At 42.7% G+C, this 16,275-nt stretch overlaps 1 protein-coding gene across 1 annotated transcript; it reads left to right on the top strand.

Annotated features, from left to right (window-relative positions):
- The first annotated feature begins 128 nt into the window (after nt 1-128).
- LOC139573770 (collagen alpha-1(XXVIII) chain-like) lies at nt 129-14,910 on the top strand. Its single transcript, XM_071397607.1, has 36 exons — nt 129-628; nt 1,017-1,150; nt 4,387-4,955; nt 5,670-5,690; nt 5,781-5,840; nt 6,012-6,065; nt 6,166-6,210; nt 6,352-6,378; nt 6,471-6,515; nt 6,619-6,663; nt 7,555-7,608; nt 8,206-8,274; nt 8,365-8,433; nt 8,605-8,673; nt 8,827-8,895; nt 9,043-9,111; nt 9,239-9,307; nt 9,444-9,512; nt 9,596-9,667; nt 9,787-9,855; nt 9,945-10,016; nt 10,102-10,170; nt 10,297-10,365; nt 10,473-10,541; nt 10,645-10,713; nt 10,850-10,918; nt 11,079-11,147; nt 11,255-11,323; nt 11,499-11,579; nt 11,664-11,699; nt 11,786-11,822; nt 11,920-12,140; nt 12,403-12,736; nt 12,993-13,177; nt 13,667-13,952; nt 14,107-14,910. Exons 2-36 carry the CDS (start codon nt 1,024-1,026, stop codon nt 14,277-14,279), a joined length of 3,579 nt encoding a protein of 1,192 aa, XP_071253708.1. The 5' UTR covers nt 129-628; nt 1,017-1,023; the 3' UTR covers nt 14,280-14,910.
- The last annotated feature ends 1,365 nt before the right edge of the window (nt 14,911-16,275 follow it).

Here is a 16,275-nt window from a genome sequence, read left to right as displayed (position 1 = left end):
CTGAGAAAAAAAACATCTGTCTGTTTTTCAAGTTAGTAGGCGTGCAAGTGGAGAAGAGGAAAATCTGCATAACATGTATCAGTTGGGATTTTTATGTACAACATCCAAACAATCACCATGCAGAAAGGTTACAAACAGTTCTAAATAGCAAATAACGGGATTCAACGTAGACTGTGGGGAAAGTGAAATGTTTAAAGAAACCACAACGTGTTTTAACTTTTTATCCTCAGCTTTTTACACCTCTATGGTGCTTAATTAAGCATAATAGGTTATAAGGAATTCATGACAGTCGTGTGTACACTGCCCAGAGCTACAGTATTACGCGCGCTACTAAATCAAATTGTATTGATCACATACACGTCCTATGGGTGACTACAATTTATTCAGTGTCTGTGAGTCTGTAAAACTGTGAAATTTCATAAAGATACATGAAGATAATACACAGTGACGTGTAGCGCACAATAATCTACACATTCTTGTAGACGAACCGAGCGCTGTCCTTCCCTAAGCGACATCGCACTTCACGTCGTGGACTAGTCCGAACTGGTGATCAGGACGAGATGCTGCTTCCTAAACCACTCCAGATGATTATACAAAAACCGGCGGCTGTATTTAAATAAGAACTAAGGTAAGATGATAAAAATCCACATTTTCAAATCAAATGACAACTTTCTAAGTAGTTAGCAATTATTTTCTTTTGTGGAATGTAAAAGATGAAAAATAGATTACTTTACACTGATGACTTTGTTTTCTAGGCAAGAAAAAAAACATAAATGATGTGGCATGTTGTTTTAGTTGGTCTGTATAAATAGTTGACAACATTACAGGAATTCATAAAGTATATTTATGCTGCCAGCTTCAGCCCATAGTTGATACAGTGACTCTGCAGATGGCTCATGTACTGTACATTGATTCTGTGCTCCAACAATGATCGTGATTAAGGAGGAGATCGCATCCACACCTCCCATATAGAATGATGTCACACTTGAATAAGACATGTTTTTCTTTATGTTTAGGGTGTGAATGTTGAGAAAGGACAACATGGGGAAAGGAGTGGCTCTGTTCCTTCTACTGTTGGCACTTCTTCACGAGGCTATAGGCCAGAAAATAAGAAACGGAAAGTATAGTGTCCTCAGAGATGGAGAAAATGGTAAATAAAGTCCACATGTTAGTGATGATGGTCAGTCACTGTGGCTTATCCGTTGTTATTTTTATCTATATGGCTACATTACATCTGAAATACCCCGTGCATGTTAAAGGGGGGCTGAATTGACTGATTTAGCCTCGGTTTCAATTCTCATTAGGAAATGCGACTGAGAATAACACTTAACAATCGTTCCGTGTCATACCGTCTTTTTCCTAAATTATCTCGCAAATCTTAGTTTTGGACTGACTTAATGACGAAAATTATCCTATTTACACTAGAGAAAAAAATTCTGACTCATATCGATGGCACATAGGCCGTTTTCAAGAGGAAAAATTGCTTATTACATTCAGTTGCACTTTAAGGTGTTTCGGTCTTTCCTAAAAAAGGGTGCACAATCTGCTGGAGAAGTCAAACAACGTTCTCAGCCAACAGGAAGATAATAGCACAGCTATTTTCAGGTCTCTCCAGAGATATTCAATCGGGTTCAAGTCCGGGCTCTGGCTGGGCCACTCAAGGACATTCAGAGACTTGTCCCGAAACCACTCATGCGTTATCTTGGCTGTGTGCTTAGGGTCGTTGTCCTGTTGGAAGGTAAAGCTTCACCCCAGTCTGAGGTCCTGAGCGCTCTGGAGCAGGTTTTCATCAAGGATCTCTCTGTATTTTGCTCTGTTCATCTTTCCCTCGATCCTGAGTAGTCTCCCAGTCCCTGCCGCTGAAAAACATCCCTACAGCATGATGCTGAAATCACCATGCTTCACTGTAGGGATGGTGCCAGGTTTCCTCCAGACGTGACACTTGTCATTCAGGCCAAATAGTTCAATCTTGGTTTCATTAGACCAGATAATCTTGTTTCTCATGGTCTGAGAGTCTTTAGGTGCCTTTTGGCAAACTCCAGGTGGGCTGTCATGTGCCTTTTACTGAGGAGTGGCTTCCATCTGGCCACTCTACCATAAAGGTCTGATTGGTGGAGTGCTGCAGAGATGGTTGTCTTTCTGGAAGGTTCTCCCATCCCCACAGAGGAACTCTGTAGCTCTGTCAGAGTGACCATCGGGTTCTTGGTCACCTCCCTGACCAAGGCCCTTCTCCCCCGATTGCGCAGTTTGACCGGGCACCAACTCTAGGAAGTGCCTTGGTGGTTCCAAACTTCTTCCATTTAAGAGTCATGGAGGCCACTGTGTTCTTGGGGACCTTCAATGCTGCAGAAATGTTTTGGTACCCTTCCCCAGATATGTGCCTCGACACAATCCTGTCTCGGAGCGCTATGGACAGTTACTTCGACCTCATGGCTTGGTTTTTGCTCTGACATGCACTGTCAACTGTGGGACCTTAAATAGACAGGTGTGTGCCTATCCAAATCATGTCCAATCAATTTAATGTACCACAGGTGGACCGTTTTAGAATAAGGCTGTAAGGTAACAAAATGCGGAAAAAGTCAAGGGGTCTAAATACTTTCCGAATGCCCTGCATACTGAATAAAAATATAAACGCAACATGCAACAATTTCAAAGATAAGGAAATCAGTCAATTGAAAAAACATTATTAGGCCCTAATCTATGGATTTCACATGACTGGGAATACAGATATGCATCTGTTGGTCACATATACCAAAAAAAAACAAATTTGCAGTGTGGATCAGAACCAGTCAGTACCTGGTGTGACCACCATTTGCCTCATGCAGCTCGACACATTTCCTTCGCATAGAGCTGATCAGGCTGTTGATTGTGGCCTGTGGAATGTTGTCCTACTCGTCTTAAATGGCTGTGTCGAAGTTGTTAGCTATTGGTAGGAACTGGAACACGCTATCGTACACGTCAATCCAGAGCATCCCAAACATGCTCAATGGGTGACATGTCTGGTGAGTATGCAGGCCATGGAAGAACTGGGACATTTTCAGGTTCCAGGAATTGTGTACAGATCCTTGCATAGGGATATAGGGCCGTGCATTATCATGCTGAAATATGATGTGATGGCGGCTGATGAATGGCATGACAATGGGCCTCAGGATCTCGTCGCGGTATCTCTGTGCATTCAAATTGCCAGCAATAAAATAATTTGTGTTCATTGTCCGTAGCTTAGGCCTGCCCATACCATAACCCCATCACCACCCATGGGGCACTCTGTTCACAATGTTGACATCAGCAAACCGCAAATGTTGTGCACAAATGCGTTTACATCCCTGTTAGTGAGAATGTAAAAGTGGCCAAGATAATCCCTCCACCAGACAGGTGTGGCATATCAAGAAGCTGATTAAACAGCATGATCATTGCACAGGTGCACCTTGTGCTGTAATAACGCGTTTTGTATGGAAAAACCCATTCTGATTGGCTAGGCCTGGCTCCCCAGTGGGTTGGCCTGGCTCCCAAGTGGGTTGGCCTGGCTCCCAAGTGGGTGGGCCTATGCCCTCCCAGGCCCACCCATGGCTGCGCCCATGCCCAGTCATGTGAAATCAGTGGTGAAAAAAGTACCCAATTGTCATACTTGTAAAAGTATAGATACCTTAATAGAAAGTTACTCAAGTGAAAGTAAAAGTCACCCAGTAAAATACTAAAAGTATTTGGTTCTAAATATACTTAAGTATCAAAAGTAAATGTAATTGCTAAAATATACTTAAGTATAAAAAGTTAAAGTATAAATCATTTCAAATTCCTTCTATTAAGCAAAGCAGGCGGCACCATTTTCTTGTTTAAAAAATGTATGGATGGCCAGGGGCACACTCCAATACTCAGACATCATTTACAAAAGATGCATTTGTGTTTAGTGGGTCTGTCGGATCAGAGGCAGAAGGAATGACCATGTGTTGTCTTGATAAGTGCGTGAATTGGACAATTTTCCTGTCCTGCTAAGCATTCAAAATGTAACAAGTACTTTTGGGTGTCAGGGAAAATGTATGGAGTAAAAAGTACATTCTTTTCTTTAGGAATGTAGTGAAGTAAAAGTAAAAATAGTCAAAAATATAAATAGTAAAGTACAGATACCCCAAAAAACTACTTAAGTAGTACTTTAAAGTATTTTTACGTAAGTACTTTACACCACTGTGTGAAATCCATAGATTAGAGACTAATTTACTTATTTTTATTGACTGATTTCTAAATGAACTGTAACTCAGCAAAAATATTAGAAATTGTTGCATGTTACATTTATATTTTTGTTCAATATAAATGTTAATTTGCTTTTGACATTTGCCTGAAGTTTATCCAATCGATCTCCATGTGAAACACATGTATGCATCCCTCTCCCAGACATGACAACATGCTCCATGGAGGTGGCCTTCATTCTGGACAGTTCGGAGAGCGCCAAGACCTTGCTGTTCGAGAAGCAGAAGTCCTTTGTTCTGCATTTCAGCACTCGTCTCACCATGCTCCAGTTGTCTGGATGGACCCTAAAGCTGCGGATGGCTGCTCTCCAGTACAGCAGCTCCGTGTCTATAGAGCACAGCTTCACTGCCTGGCAGGACCTGGATGTGTTCCACAGCAGAGTCAGCTCCATGGCCTACATTGGCCATGGCACCTACTCCACCTACGCCATCACCAACGCCACACAACTCTTCACCCAGGAGACCAAGGAGGACAGCGTCAGGGTGGCGGTGCTCATGACCGACGGTGCCGATCATCCGAGGAACCCTGATGTGATCGGAGCAGCGGCAGATGCTAAGGGTAGTGGTGTGAAGCTCATTGCTATAGGGTTGTCGGACCTGGCCCGCCAGAGCCAGAACAGTGCCAAACTCCGGGCTATCGCCAGCACTCCGGCCAAGCAATTCGTCCACAGTCTCACTGACCCCCAGCTAGAGGAGAAGTTACTGAAAGAGTTGGTGAGTGTTCTGTCATCAAAGTCACCCTACACTCAAGTTGAAGATGATTGGTATGCTGAACCAGGCCAGCACGGTATAGTTTGGGATCATTAGTTTGTAGTGTGAAAAGGGTATGATAGTACCTTCCACACTGTCTTTTCTATATGAGTATGAGAACTTCAAAGCTTTTTCCAGAGGTTTGTGAGGGTACAAAGTGAGGGTAACTAAGTTAGTTGCCACACAACATCACTGTCCAACAGTACTGAGCTCCTCAGATAAACTTGTCTTGTTATCATGTCTGTGTCCTAAGCGGGGGCTCAAACCTCAATGGCAGAATTGTTCCTGTGTGGGGAATTCTTCCCCTAATATGCCTTTTCCATATACACAGAGATTTGTCTATAGTCTAAATGAGGTCAAGACCTGTCTATGGGCAAATAATAGCATACATTTTCCAAAAATCCATCATAGTTTTTCTAATTCATATTCGTCATTAGAGGAGGTTTAAAAGAGACAGCTTTATTAAGCAAAACTGACAGGAAGTGATCTAGCTCCCTATTGCCCGTACCCCCTGTTGTTGTATTCTTCCTTAGAACAATGTCTTGACCATCTGTACCATTGTTCATGTACAGTAAGGCTTGCTCAGGTACAATACAATGTTCAGTCAATAGTGGTACTGTTGGAATTGTTTCTAGGTAAAAATCTCACACAATCTTCTTGTATTTTTTTCCCACCCAGGATGCAATAGCGCTTGAGGCGGTAAGTACTTCAAAACAATAACACTACAATGCCACTGGAAGTAGCAGGTGGAGTGATAAGACTGATTTTGTATTATTTTCATTGTATCAGTGTCCACAGGCTAAAGTGTGTTTGTGTGAAAGAGGGGAGAGAGGCCCTTCTGGAAACCCAGTGAGTACACAAGACGTTTTTCAACAGTACATCTAGGTCTACAGTAAGGATTATGCAGTAACCCAGTATGACTGACGCACCACACAAAAACAAAACAAAAACCTTGTAAGAAATACAGAATACTCTCATTCAACAATGACTCCATATACTAACTTATTGTGTATCATCAAGGGTAAAAAAGGAGATCCAGGATATGAAGGACCATCTGGTCCAAAAGGATCACGGGTAAGTAGTAAAAAGATAGTGATTTTCACTATTTTAATGACCTCAGCGATCTACATACAATCCTGATCTCACATTTATAACACTGTCTCAATTCTACAAGGGAGAACCTGGAGTCAGTGGCCGACCAGGAAGTGACGGTCTTGAGGTATACTATGTATTTCTTTATTCTGTCATTATTTTCTGAGGCATTCTGTTCTAATTAACTTCCATCTAACCGCCACATGTCCATAGTTGACTGAGATACCTTCAGTACTGGGTGTTGAACACGGTTGTTCTTACTTTACAGGGCAGTCCTGGTTATAACGGTGACAAGGTGGGACATCTGCTTTCAAGACATTTCAGAATACAACTGTCTTGCTTAAAAGTGTTTTGCCAATGATTGGTTGAACCTGTGCTGTATTTCAGGGGGAGATAGGAGACTGTGGCACCCCTGGGGATAAAGGAGATGAAGTAAGTACAAAGATTACTGTGCCATTTTGGTTCAATCAACATTGTGATCTAGTCTACAGTATGTGTGCCAATGGAAGCATGATGTCATCTTGTCATCTTACAGGGCCCCGGAGGACCTCCTGGCCCACGGGGACCCAGAGGAGACCAGGTATAATGTAACATTGTTGTTTTCATTAGAACACAACTCCTTCAACACATTAACACATGTTTTTAGGACCTTGTCTTAATCATGAATGCATATGATACAGTATGTTCATATGGAATACATTCATTGATTCTCAATGAATGATGCACTTTAGAGCAAGGGCTGAGTACTTTTTTAACTGAGATGTTGTTTGATGACAGGGTGAAAATGAGTACAGACATTGAGAACAGATGACATCTAAGTTAGTCAGAGACATCCCTTATTCTCAAATATGGAAAATGGAAGTTGAGTTTGTCGTTTTTCCACCCATGCACTTATGGAATGTGAATTTTGGATTATGCCTAATCCCGATGCTAATGTGAGTATCTAAAGCAGTGAATCCAGGCTTGCAGGATATTATTCTTTTCCAGGAGCAGACTTTGTGTCGTAGGATTAGCTGCTAGGACAGGGTTGCCAGTACAGTGGCACTATTCCTCCTCACTATCAGCCCCTCGTCTGGCATGGTATCAGTGATAGTGTTGTTTTGACACCAGGCCCTGACAATGGAACGAAACTACTGCTCTGTTCTGTATAGTTCTGTGCATTTGTATTGCATTAGTTCAACTGTAAGAATTGACTACTAACTGGTACATTGTAAAATGTAAAATACACCTCCTCACAATATAGATTTTTTCAGATATCAGGGATGAGTTAGATTTTCTGGGCTATCAATTCTATACAAACAGTAGCTACATACTGTACAGTGAGAAAAAAGGCTGTTGTAGACGCCATTTCAAAACCATTTCACATGGACTTGTTAGGATGCTGCAATGGAACCAGTGCATTATATAAATCAACTTCATTGTGCTTTTATTCATTAAGGCCATTTCTGGATTTTTTTGGTTTCTTCCACAGGGTGTTAACGGACCACCCGGGGACCAGGGTCCGGAGGGCCAAACAGGACCTAAAGTAGGCACGCTGATTCTCAGCCAATGACATTCAAGGGTGCTAGGAAATCAGCAAATGACATTCATGGGTGCTACTGTATGAAATTTTCACACAGCATCTCTATTGTCAAAGTGTGTTGCTTAGCCAGAGAAGCCATGAGAGTTGAGTTGACCTTGCTGTCCGTTTCTATTTAAATACCGATCCTTCACTTTCTGTCACACATTGACCAGACCTCTCAAACAAGGAAGGCCTTGGAATCAGGAGTGATTTAGAGCTATTTAGCTATTTAGCGATAAAAAATATAAAAAAATCTGACATAATCAAGAACATAATGTATAGCAGGAACAAGTGACTGCTGTATTCTTCGTAAATGCCATTCTGAGATGCGTTATTGAATCCCATGAAGATCCTTTGTCTGCATTTTATTGCCATTTTCCATCCTCGTAGACTTCTGTTGGAATGGATAGAGTTCCTCTGTGGAGAAGCACCGGGGAAGGGTTTTCTCCTACAGCATGAACTTGGAATAGAAGTGTTTTATGACTAACTTGTTGGTGGTGTGGGTTTCAAGTAGTAGGCGTTTTGACGCATTCACACAGTGATCGTACACCTCTAACACAGGGGGACCAAGGAACCACCGGTGCATCTGGACCAGCAGGGGACATTGGCATTGGGTTCCCAGGTCCAAAGGTAACCTAATAATAACCATTACAGAGATGATGCTATACATTTACAGTTTATGTAAATAACATAAATGTTGAAATGTGTCATTGTTCTCAGGGGGCCAAAGGAATTCAGGGAAGACCAGGAACCCTTGGTCCCATTGGAATTGGAGAGCCAGGACAGCCAGTAAGTATTACTGTAGATGCCAGCTTTGGATACCTAAACAGTGATCGCTATGGGAATGTTATACATGACCCTATCCTTCTACCTCTGATTCAAAACTAAATGTTTCCATTTACTGGACAGTAAATGTTGAAACTGTTTGAGGGTCAAAAATGATGAGACTGTTTATTTCAGGGACCCCCAGGACTTGCTGGAGCACAGGGTAACCAGGGAGCTGTTGGGGAGGGGCTCGCTGGCCCAAAGGTGGGCAAATATTTCAGTGTCCGAGCATTATACTGTTAGGTATAACTGTACACATCCTAAAGTCAGAATGAGGTCTGGTGTAAGTACAACGGGCCATTAATATGTCATATTGTTTTTTTAAATCAATGTGGACTCAAGTATCTATTTCTTCAGGGGGATCGAGGCTACGAGGGCCCCAGAGGTGAGCGTGGTCTCACTGGTGTTGGGGTCAAAGGTGATAAGGTAAAGCAAGTTTAAGACTATTGGACATTACTATGTTGAGGTCTTATGTTGGTCCGTATGATGATAAATGATCAATGATCCATTGAGAATGATCCCATATTCCTTCAGTGAAATGACATTTGATGGGTGGTCTTATGTTTCTCTCAGGGAAATCCTGGACAGCTTGGATCACAAGGACCGGTGGGAATGCCAGGGGCAGGAATTCAAGGAGAAAAGGTACATTCTGATTCAACTGCAGTCAGATCCTTCTGTGTAATGTCAATATGTCTATTCTCAAACATACTGTATACTCACACATACTTATACTCATATTCCTTTTCTTCTAATGTCCCCTTCTTTTCAGGGGAACCAAGGGCCAGTTGGCCCTCCAGGCCCCAGAGGGAATCCAGGTGTGGGACTTATGGGCCAAAAGGTAAGGTTGATTGTCACATGATCAAAGGGAGTCTAATGTCAGGCAAAAATGGAAGTCTTAGATCTGAATGCAAGACGCAAACATGCAGTATATTAATTTAGTAAATATGATGTCACATATACTGTTTGTTCTACAGGGAAGCCAAGGCTTCTCAGGTGAGCCTGGAATCCCAGGGGAGAGCGGTGTTGGGGAGCCAGGACCTAAAGTAAGTCTGATGGTTTAGTAAGACAGTATTTAAACCAGATGAAGTAAAACTGTGTTAATAGAGATTTGAAAATGCTCCTCTAGGGAGACCCAGGATCGGAGGGGTTGCCTGGTATTCCGGGCCTCTCTGGAGAGGATGGAGACATAGGACAGAAGGTGGGCACAGTGTGCTGTGATGCAATGTCATTATCACTAGGACAGTACATTAATGCCAGGCTGTCAACTGACAGTGTTCATTGTTTACAGTATTGTGTATTTATTTCACATGGTATCAGGGTGACATTGGGTTACATGGGCCCAGGGGACCTGATGGGGCACCCGGAAAAGGTGTCCCTGGAGAAAAGGTACAAATCAGTTATCTTAAAGCATTTTCACTATTTCAAAGGATGTATGGAAAAGAGTGTCTGAAATCAAGCTGTGACTATTCTCTCAGGGAGACCGAGGGGAGCGGGGCTCCAGGGGCCAGCTAGGGGCAGTAGGGCCTGTGGGGCAAATGGGGGCCAAGGTAAGCACATGCACAACAGTCATGCTCAACACTACTGACCCAAAGCATGGTTGGTTCTGCTGTTATAAAATGTTTCCTGTTTCAGGGTGAACCCGGAAGTGCTGGACGAGCAGGTACAAACGGACCACCTGGGCGGGGGTTACCCGGTATCAAGGTAAGTTCTGGTGAGAAGGAACATTGACAACACTGTTGGTTACTACTTTATTAGGATATTAAAGTGTTACCATATCTTAAGGATGACGTCAGTGTTCTATTTTATGTTGGGTTGTTTTGTTTCCAGGGGGACCCTGGTGCAGTAGGTCCACCCGGACATGTTGGTGAACCAGGAATAGGAATCATTGGACCGAAGGTTATTTGATTCAGCTTCTTTCATTTTGATTTGGGAGGTGCAAGTATTTCTCAAATGTCCAATGAACCACATAAGACCATTGGTGTGAAACCACTCTATCTTTTAAGGGGGAGAGAGGGCTACCAGGGCCCATTGGTCCACCTGGGCTTGAAGGGGAAGGCCTTCCTGGAACTCCAGTAAGTATCCCCATTTTCTCTAGTATTATGATCATATTCATTGATCTATGCTGACTATTCAGTATGTATACTGTATGAATGGATGTTCTGTCATGCTTATTAGGGAGCCCCTGGAGTACCAGGACTGACGGGTGAGATTGGACCAGAAGGAAAAGGTTTACCTGGTCCTAAGGTGAGTTTTCCGGTGTAATAATTGCATAAACTCTATTTAGGTCACAAAATAACCTTAACCCAATTATAGGGGCAACTTAATGTGTTTGTTTTGTGATCTCTATGTGAGTATTTAACCTGAGGATCTTTCTGTTCAGGGAGACCGGGGAACTCCAGGCCCCACAGGACTAGCTGGAGCACCAGGAGTTGGGCTAATGGGCCCCAAGGTCATAAATCCTATTCAGACCAATAATAATCATTTTTACCAATGTGTAGGAGGATAAATTAGCCATCATGATTGGAGTACACAGGATATCAATGATTGAGCAAGATTAATAGGAACCATATGACTGGCGGAGCATCAAGATGACATGTTTCTATCTGCAGGGGTCAGCGGGTCAGATTGGAGCACCGGGTCCCCAGGGACTGCCTGGAGAGGGCATTCAAGGACCAAAGGTACAGTTAAAGGACCATTTAGTAATCCATGTTAGGTCATGGTACAGCCAGGCATATACTAGTGCTGTTTCCACAGGTCAAAATGCTGAATTGATTTTGCCTGATAGGGGGAGTCAGGATTCCAGGGGATCACGGGCCCCAGGGGGCCCCCAGGACAGGGTATTCAAGGGGATAAGGTAAGAACCTCCACACAAACAACATAACATGTAGCTTAATAAATATAGAGATGTTATCCAATCTCTAATCTCGGCAGCCAGAACCAAATCCAGTCTCACAAATGGTCTTGAACTTGACAAAGTTATAATGCTTTCCAAGGTAAAGAAAAATGATTCAGTTTTGCTGTTCCTACAGGGAGACAGGGGGTTCGTGGGTGAACGAGGCAGAAAAGGGGACGGTGGAGAGACTGGAGAGACAGGAGCTGCTGGACCTTTGGTACTAGTCTTACTATAAATCTGGAAAAAGCTTGGACATTATCAGATGTATATATTTGTTATTGAGTGACCTCCTGAATTACAGGGCAGACTGGGAGAAAAAGGGGAACCTGGCCTAACAGTAAGTATAGTCTGTTCTGTACACTGTACCTCCGTACTGTAGTATTACAATGACTAGACACTAAAGTGTTTTACCATCTGTTACAGAGAGAGGAGGTCATCAAACTGGTCAGATCTATATGTGGTTAGTGTGGTAATGTGGTAATTCACACACCAGGTACAATACCATACCTGTAATGGCTGTTTGCAGAGACTTTCAATGAATCTATCTCTTTCCCCAGGATGTGGGGTGAAGTGCCGTGAGAGCCCACTGGAGTTGGTCTTTGTGATTGACAGCTCAGAGAGTGTGGGCCCTGACAACTTCAACGTGGTTAAGGACTTTGTGAACGCTCTGGTCGACCGTGCCTCCGTGAGCCGGGAGACCACTCGCGTCGGGGTGGTCCTCTACAGCCACATCAACATGGTGGTGGTCAGTCTGCACCAGCAAGCCAGCCGGGACCAGGTCAAGACTATCTCAGTTTTATATTTCTCAAAACTTTATTGAAGCCTCTGTAACATTCAATTCATATGACATAACAGTTCAATGCAAGGTGATTTTCTCTCAAGCGTCCAAAATGAAAAATCTTACTCTCTAGTTCAGTAGCCTGGTCCTAGATCTGTTTGTGCTGTCTTGCCAACTCTTATGGTCATTGTCACATAAGACCTCACAAACAGATCTGGGACCAGGCTACATCAGAGATGTTATAAATATTTATCACCACCAGGTGAAGAAGACGGTCCGCACAATGACCTACCTGGGCGAAGGCACCTTCACGGGCAGCGCCATACATCAGGCCAATCAGGTGTTCCGGGCGGCCAGGCCCGGGGTGAGGAAAGTGGCCATAGTGATCACAGATGGACAGGCGGACGAGAGGGACTCTGTGAGGCTGGAGGAGGCAGTGAAAGAGGCCAATGGCAGTAACATTGAGACGTTTGTCATCGGGGTGGTGAACCAGAGTGATCCGCTGTACGAGGAGTTTAAGAAAGAGCTCCACCTCATGGCCTCTGACCCAGACAGGGAACACGTCTACCTGATTGATGACTTCAAGACACTTCCTGGTAAGCAGGAAGTACCTTTCACTATGATGTCCATCCTTACTGAAGTTTATGTTCCCTGTAAGGAACATATTGTAAAGCTACAGTTATATTTGAATAGTTAATGTGGGCCTGAATAATTCTAAAGCCAGAGAAACACCTGTGCTGTTAAAACTAGCCAAAGAAAATTCAGTCCTAAATATCTGTACGTTTTACATAGCTGTGTCTTATTGCCTAGTCCCAATAATATTGGGGTACTGTCTTGTCTTGGCTCGTCCAGCCCTTGAGAGCAAGCTGCTGAGTCGGATCTGTGAGAGTGATGGTGGGGCCCAGTTCAGCTCCATCCCCAGCTCCAGATACTCCCCCGGAACCCCTGGACAAGCCGGGATTGTCAGGGAAACCCCAGAGAGGACTGATACGGACACACCCACTTTCAATGGAGACTTTAAAAAAACACAGATGGTGGTGAGAATGACAACACTTCCACTTTACATAATGCTTCTGTCATAATCAGAATAGGGCTGCACATTTACTGAGGATTACGGAGCTCACTAAGCTTTGCAGTACAATATATCATGACATTGTAAAATATAATATTGTGAAGAAAATTAGGAGAACTCACCATAACCAAATTATTGCTAAAAAGGCCCCACATAAGGATAGTGTCTGAACTTGAATTTCCGCTAAATCAGCCATGAATTGAGTGTGTGTTGTGTGTGTGTGTGTGTGTGTGTGTGTGTGTGTGTGTGTGTGTGTGTGTGTGTGTGTGTGTGTGTGTGTGTGTGTGTGTGTGTGTGTGTGTGTGTGTGTGTGTGTGTGTGTGTGTGTGCATGCACATGTTCATTTGCAAATGCGTTCATACATGGACCTGTGTGTCAAGATTTTGATTGCAATCACATACTATAGCAGATGTACAAAATACATATATCTATTTCTTTACCCTCTGTTAAACAGCCAGGTCCACCAGGAGAGTCAGACAGAGTCTTTATCCCACAGGGCCCCCAGACCGGGGACCAAGATAACTCGGAGACCAACAGGGTCCCATCCTTTGACAGGGAACCCTTCAAGCGCCTACCAGAGTTCCTTCTTCCTTCAGAGATGAAGAACCCCTCCCACAGTGTGGTCATGACGGGCTCCCAGGCCCCCACCCAGAGGCCCCTTCCCGTAGTAAAGCTACCCGGGCTCCCCCCAACCTCTCCCCCAACCTCTCCACCTCTGCCCCAGGATGCTTTAATAGCAGGTGATTTGATTGATAGGATATAGCACTTTTCCAGAGCTCAAACTACTGTGTGGCCTTTGCTGATATTTCCCCATTTCCTCTTCTTGTCATTTCATAGAACGCTATACAGTACAAGTAAAAGCAATGTCCCCCATTTTTCTTCCTTTTTCCCCAGATGAGAGATGTGGACAGACTCTGGACCCCGGGCCTTGCAGGAATTACTTTGTGAAGTGGTACTATGACACTACGGCTAATGCCTGTGCCCAGTTCTGGTTCGGAGGCTGTCAGGGAAACCAAAACCGATTTGAGTCGGAGAAGAGCTGCAAAAAAAACTGTGTTAAGGTCTAACATACACACATTTGTTGACTTGTTTTGAATGCTTACAAATCTACTTGACTGTATTGATAAGACATGATATATTTGGGTCAAAGGTGGGTCAATTTCAATATCAGTGCCTTATCTCTTCACCAATACTTTGAAATGGGGATAGAAATTGGATAGAAAACTTGTCGAAGAGAGGACTAGGTGATGTTGGGACCAAATGCTCGATCACAGTTATTTTGGATTCGTATTCCCTCGTCTTGGAACTGTTGGTGGTAACATGGCACCAATTCAATTTAACTTGAATTAAATTGAATTTATCCCCTCAGGGGCAATAAGCTATTTACATAACTCTGTATATGTGTGTCTTTGGTTTAACATAAAGCTCCCTCATTTCTTGGAGGTAACTGTAAGTGAATGAGACTTAGGGCTTTTGAAAGTATACAGTGAGGGAACCATTCCATTTATTCATGTTCAAGATGGAGTGAAGAGGGCAGAACACTAAATGGTAATGTTACAAATGTGGCAGAAGTTCATAACACTAACCTTTATCCCTGATTAACTTTTCTATAAATAACTCATTTGTATGAAAACTGACTGCTGGATATTATTGTTTGTAACACTGCACAATTTCATTAAAGTTAATTAAATGAACAAAGAGTATGTTGTTAATTTGAACATCCAGATATATTTGAACATTTTGTGAAATATTACACTGCTTAATGCATTCGTGTCTGTGGTAGCAAATGTAACCAACTCCTCCAACCTTTGCAAGTGAACCGTTCAAAAAGACATACTTGCATAATTGAAGAAGCAGAAGGTGGTTGATCTTGCGTCAGGAAAAGTGTCTTGTCATCTGAAAGTTTAAGTTTGACACTAAAAGCTACATTTGTGTAGTTACACATAATTGACCAGGTTAAGTAGCCTTCTTCAACTTTTCTGAAGCGCAAAATGAGCTATTCAAGATGACGTCTTCTTTGTATCGAACTTGAATGAAAACTCTTGAGTGGGAGAACAGTGCAAGTTGGTGACACACCCAAACATAGAATAGGATACAATATTACTGGATAAAAGTGCCAGCCTGATAAAGAAGTGCTAGTCTGATAAGAAAATAAATATTTTATCATGATTGGTTTTCATCCGCATCAATCACAGTCATTAAAATTCACATTCAAGACAACCTGGTTGTCAGGGAGACAACATGTAGAACACCAGATAAGAGAACATGACAATGTAGCCAGGGTCGTGAGACGTATTGGGCTCCTGTCCACTGTAAATTCCAAAGTAGAGCAGAGTATTGGCTTCAATCCCACTCATGTCCAGCTGAGAAAGACAACAAGAAATAACAATTCAAGGCCTCAGGAGAAACACTATAGTAATCAAACAACCATAAACAACAGCCCCAATACTGTAATATCCATGGATTACAAATTAAGCCTGTGGTAATTAAATGAAGTGGCCATGAAAATGATGTGTGTGTATCAAATGAATAAAATATAACTGAAGCTTTGGAAAGACAGGGTCATGTGTGCCTTTCCAAGGACTCATGAGTGATCAAGTGCTGTACTCATCTAATAGGCTAATTTCATGAAGGGCACTCCACTGCAAACGAATGGACACAAATGCTGTAGCATTACTGCAGCAAACATTTAGAACTTGAATGCGTAACCTTTCCGTCAAAAACCCTGCAGTATGTGGGATAGAAGATAAGCAAAATTGTTGTCTTGAAACTCTTTCAATGTCAGAAATAACAGCTAAAACACCAAAAAAAAAGGCATGCAAATTTACAAAGACTATGTGTTATGGTCTTGTTTACATGGTGAAAGAATGCCTCTTTAGTATGCATTTGAAGGTGGCAACATTGTGCTCTGAAACTGGAAAATAGAAATCTGTTACGTCATCATTTCATAGTTCAATATCAATCCAGTATGAGGTGAGGATGAAAGAAACATAGAAATAGAATTATTAAATTAGATCTATGATAGATCTAATGATAAATTATATTTCTATGGAAAGGACGTAT

This window comes from Salvelinus alpinus, chromosome 4 (genome assembly GCF_045679555.1).
Source record: "Salvelinus alpinus chromosome 4, SLU_Salpinus.1, whole genome shotgun sequence".
NCBI lineage: Eukaryota > Metazoa > Chordata > Actinopteri > Salmoniformes > Salmonidae > Salvelinus > Salvelinus alpinus.
Note: the sequence above shows the minus strand (reverse complement) of the source record. Positions and strands in the feature narration are given on the sequence as shown.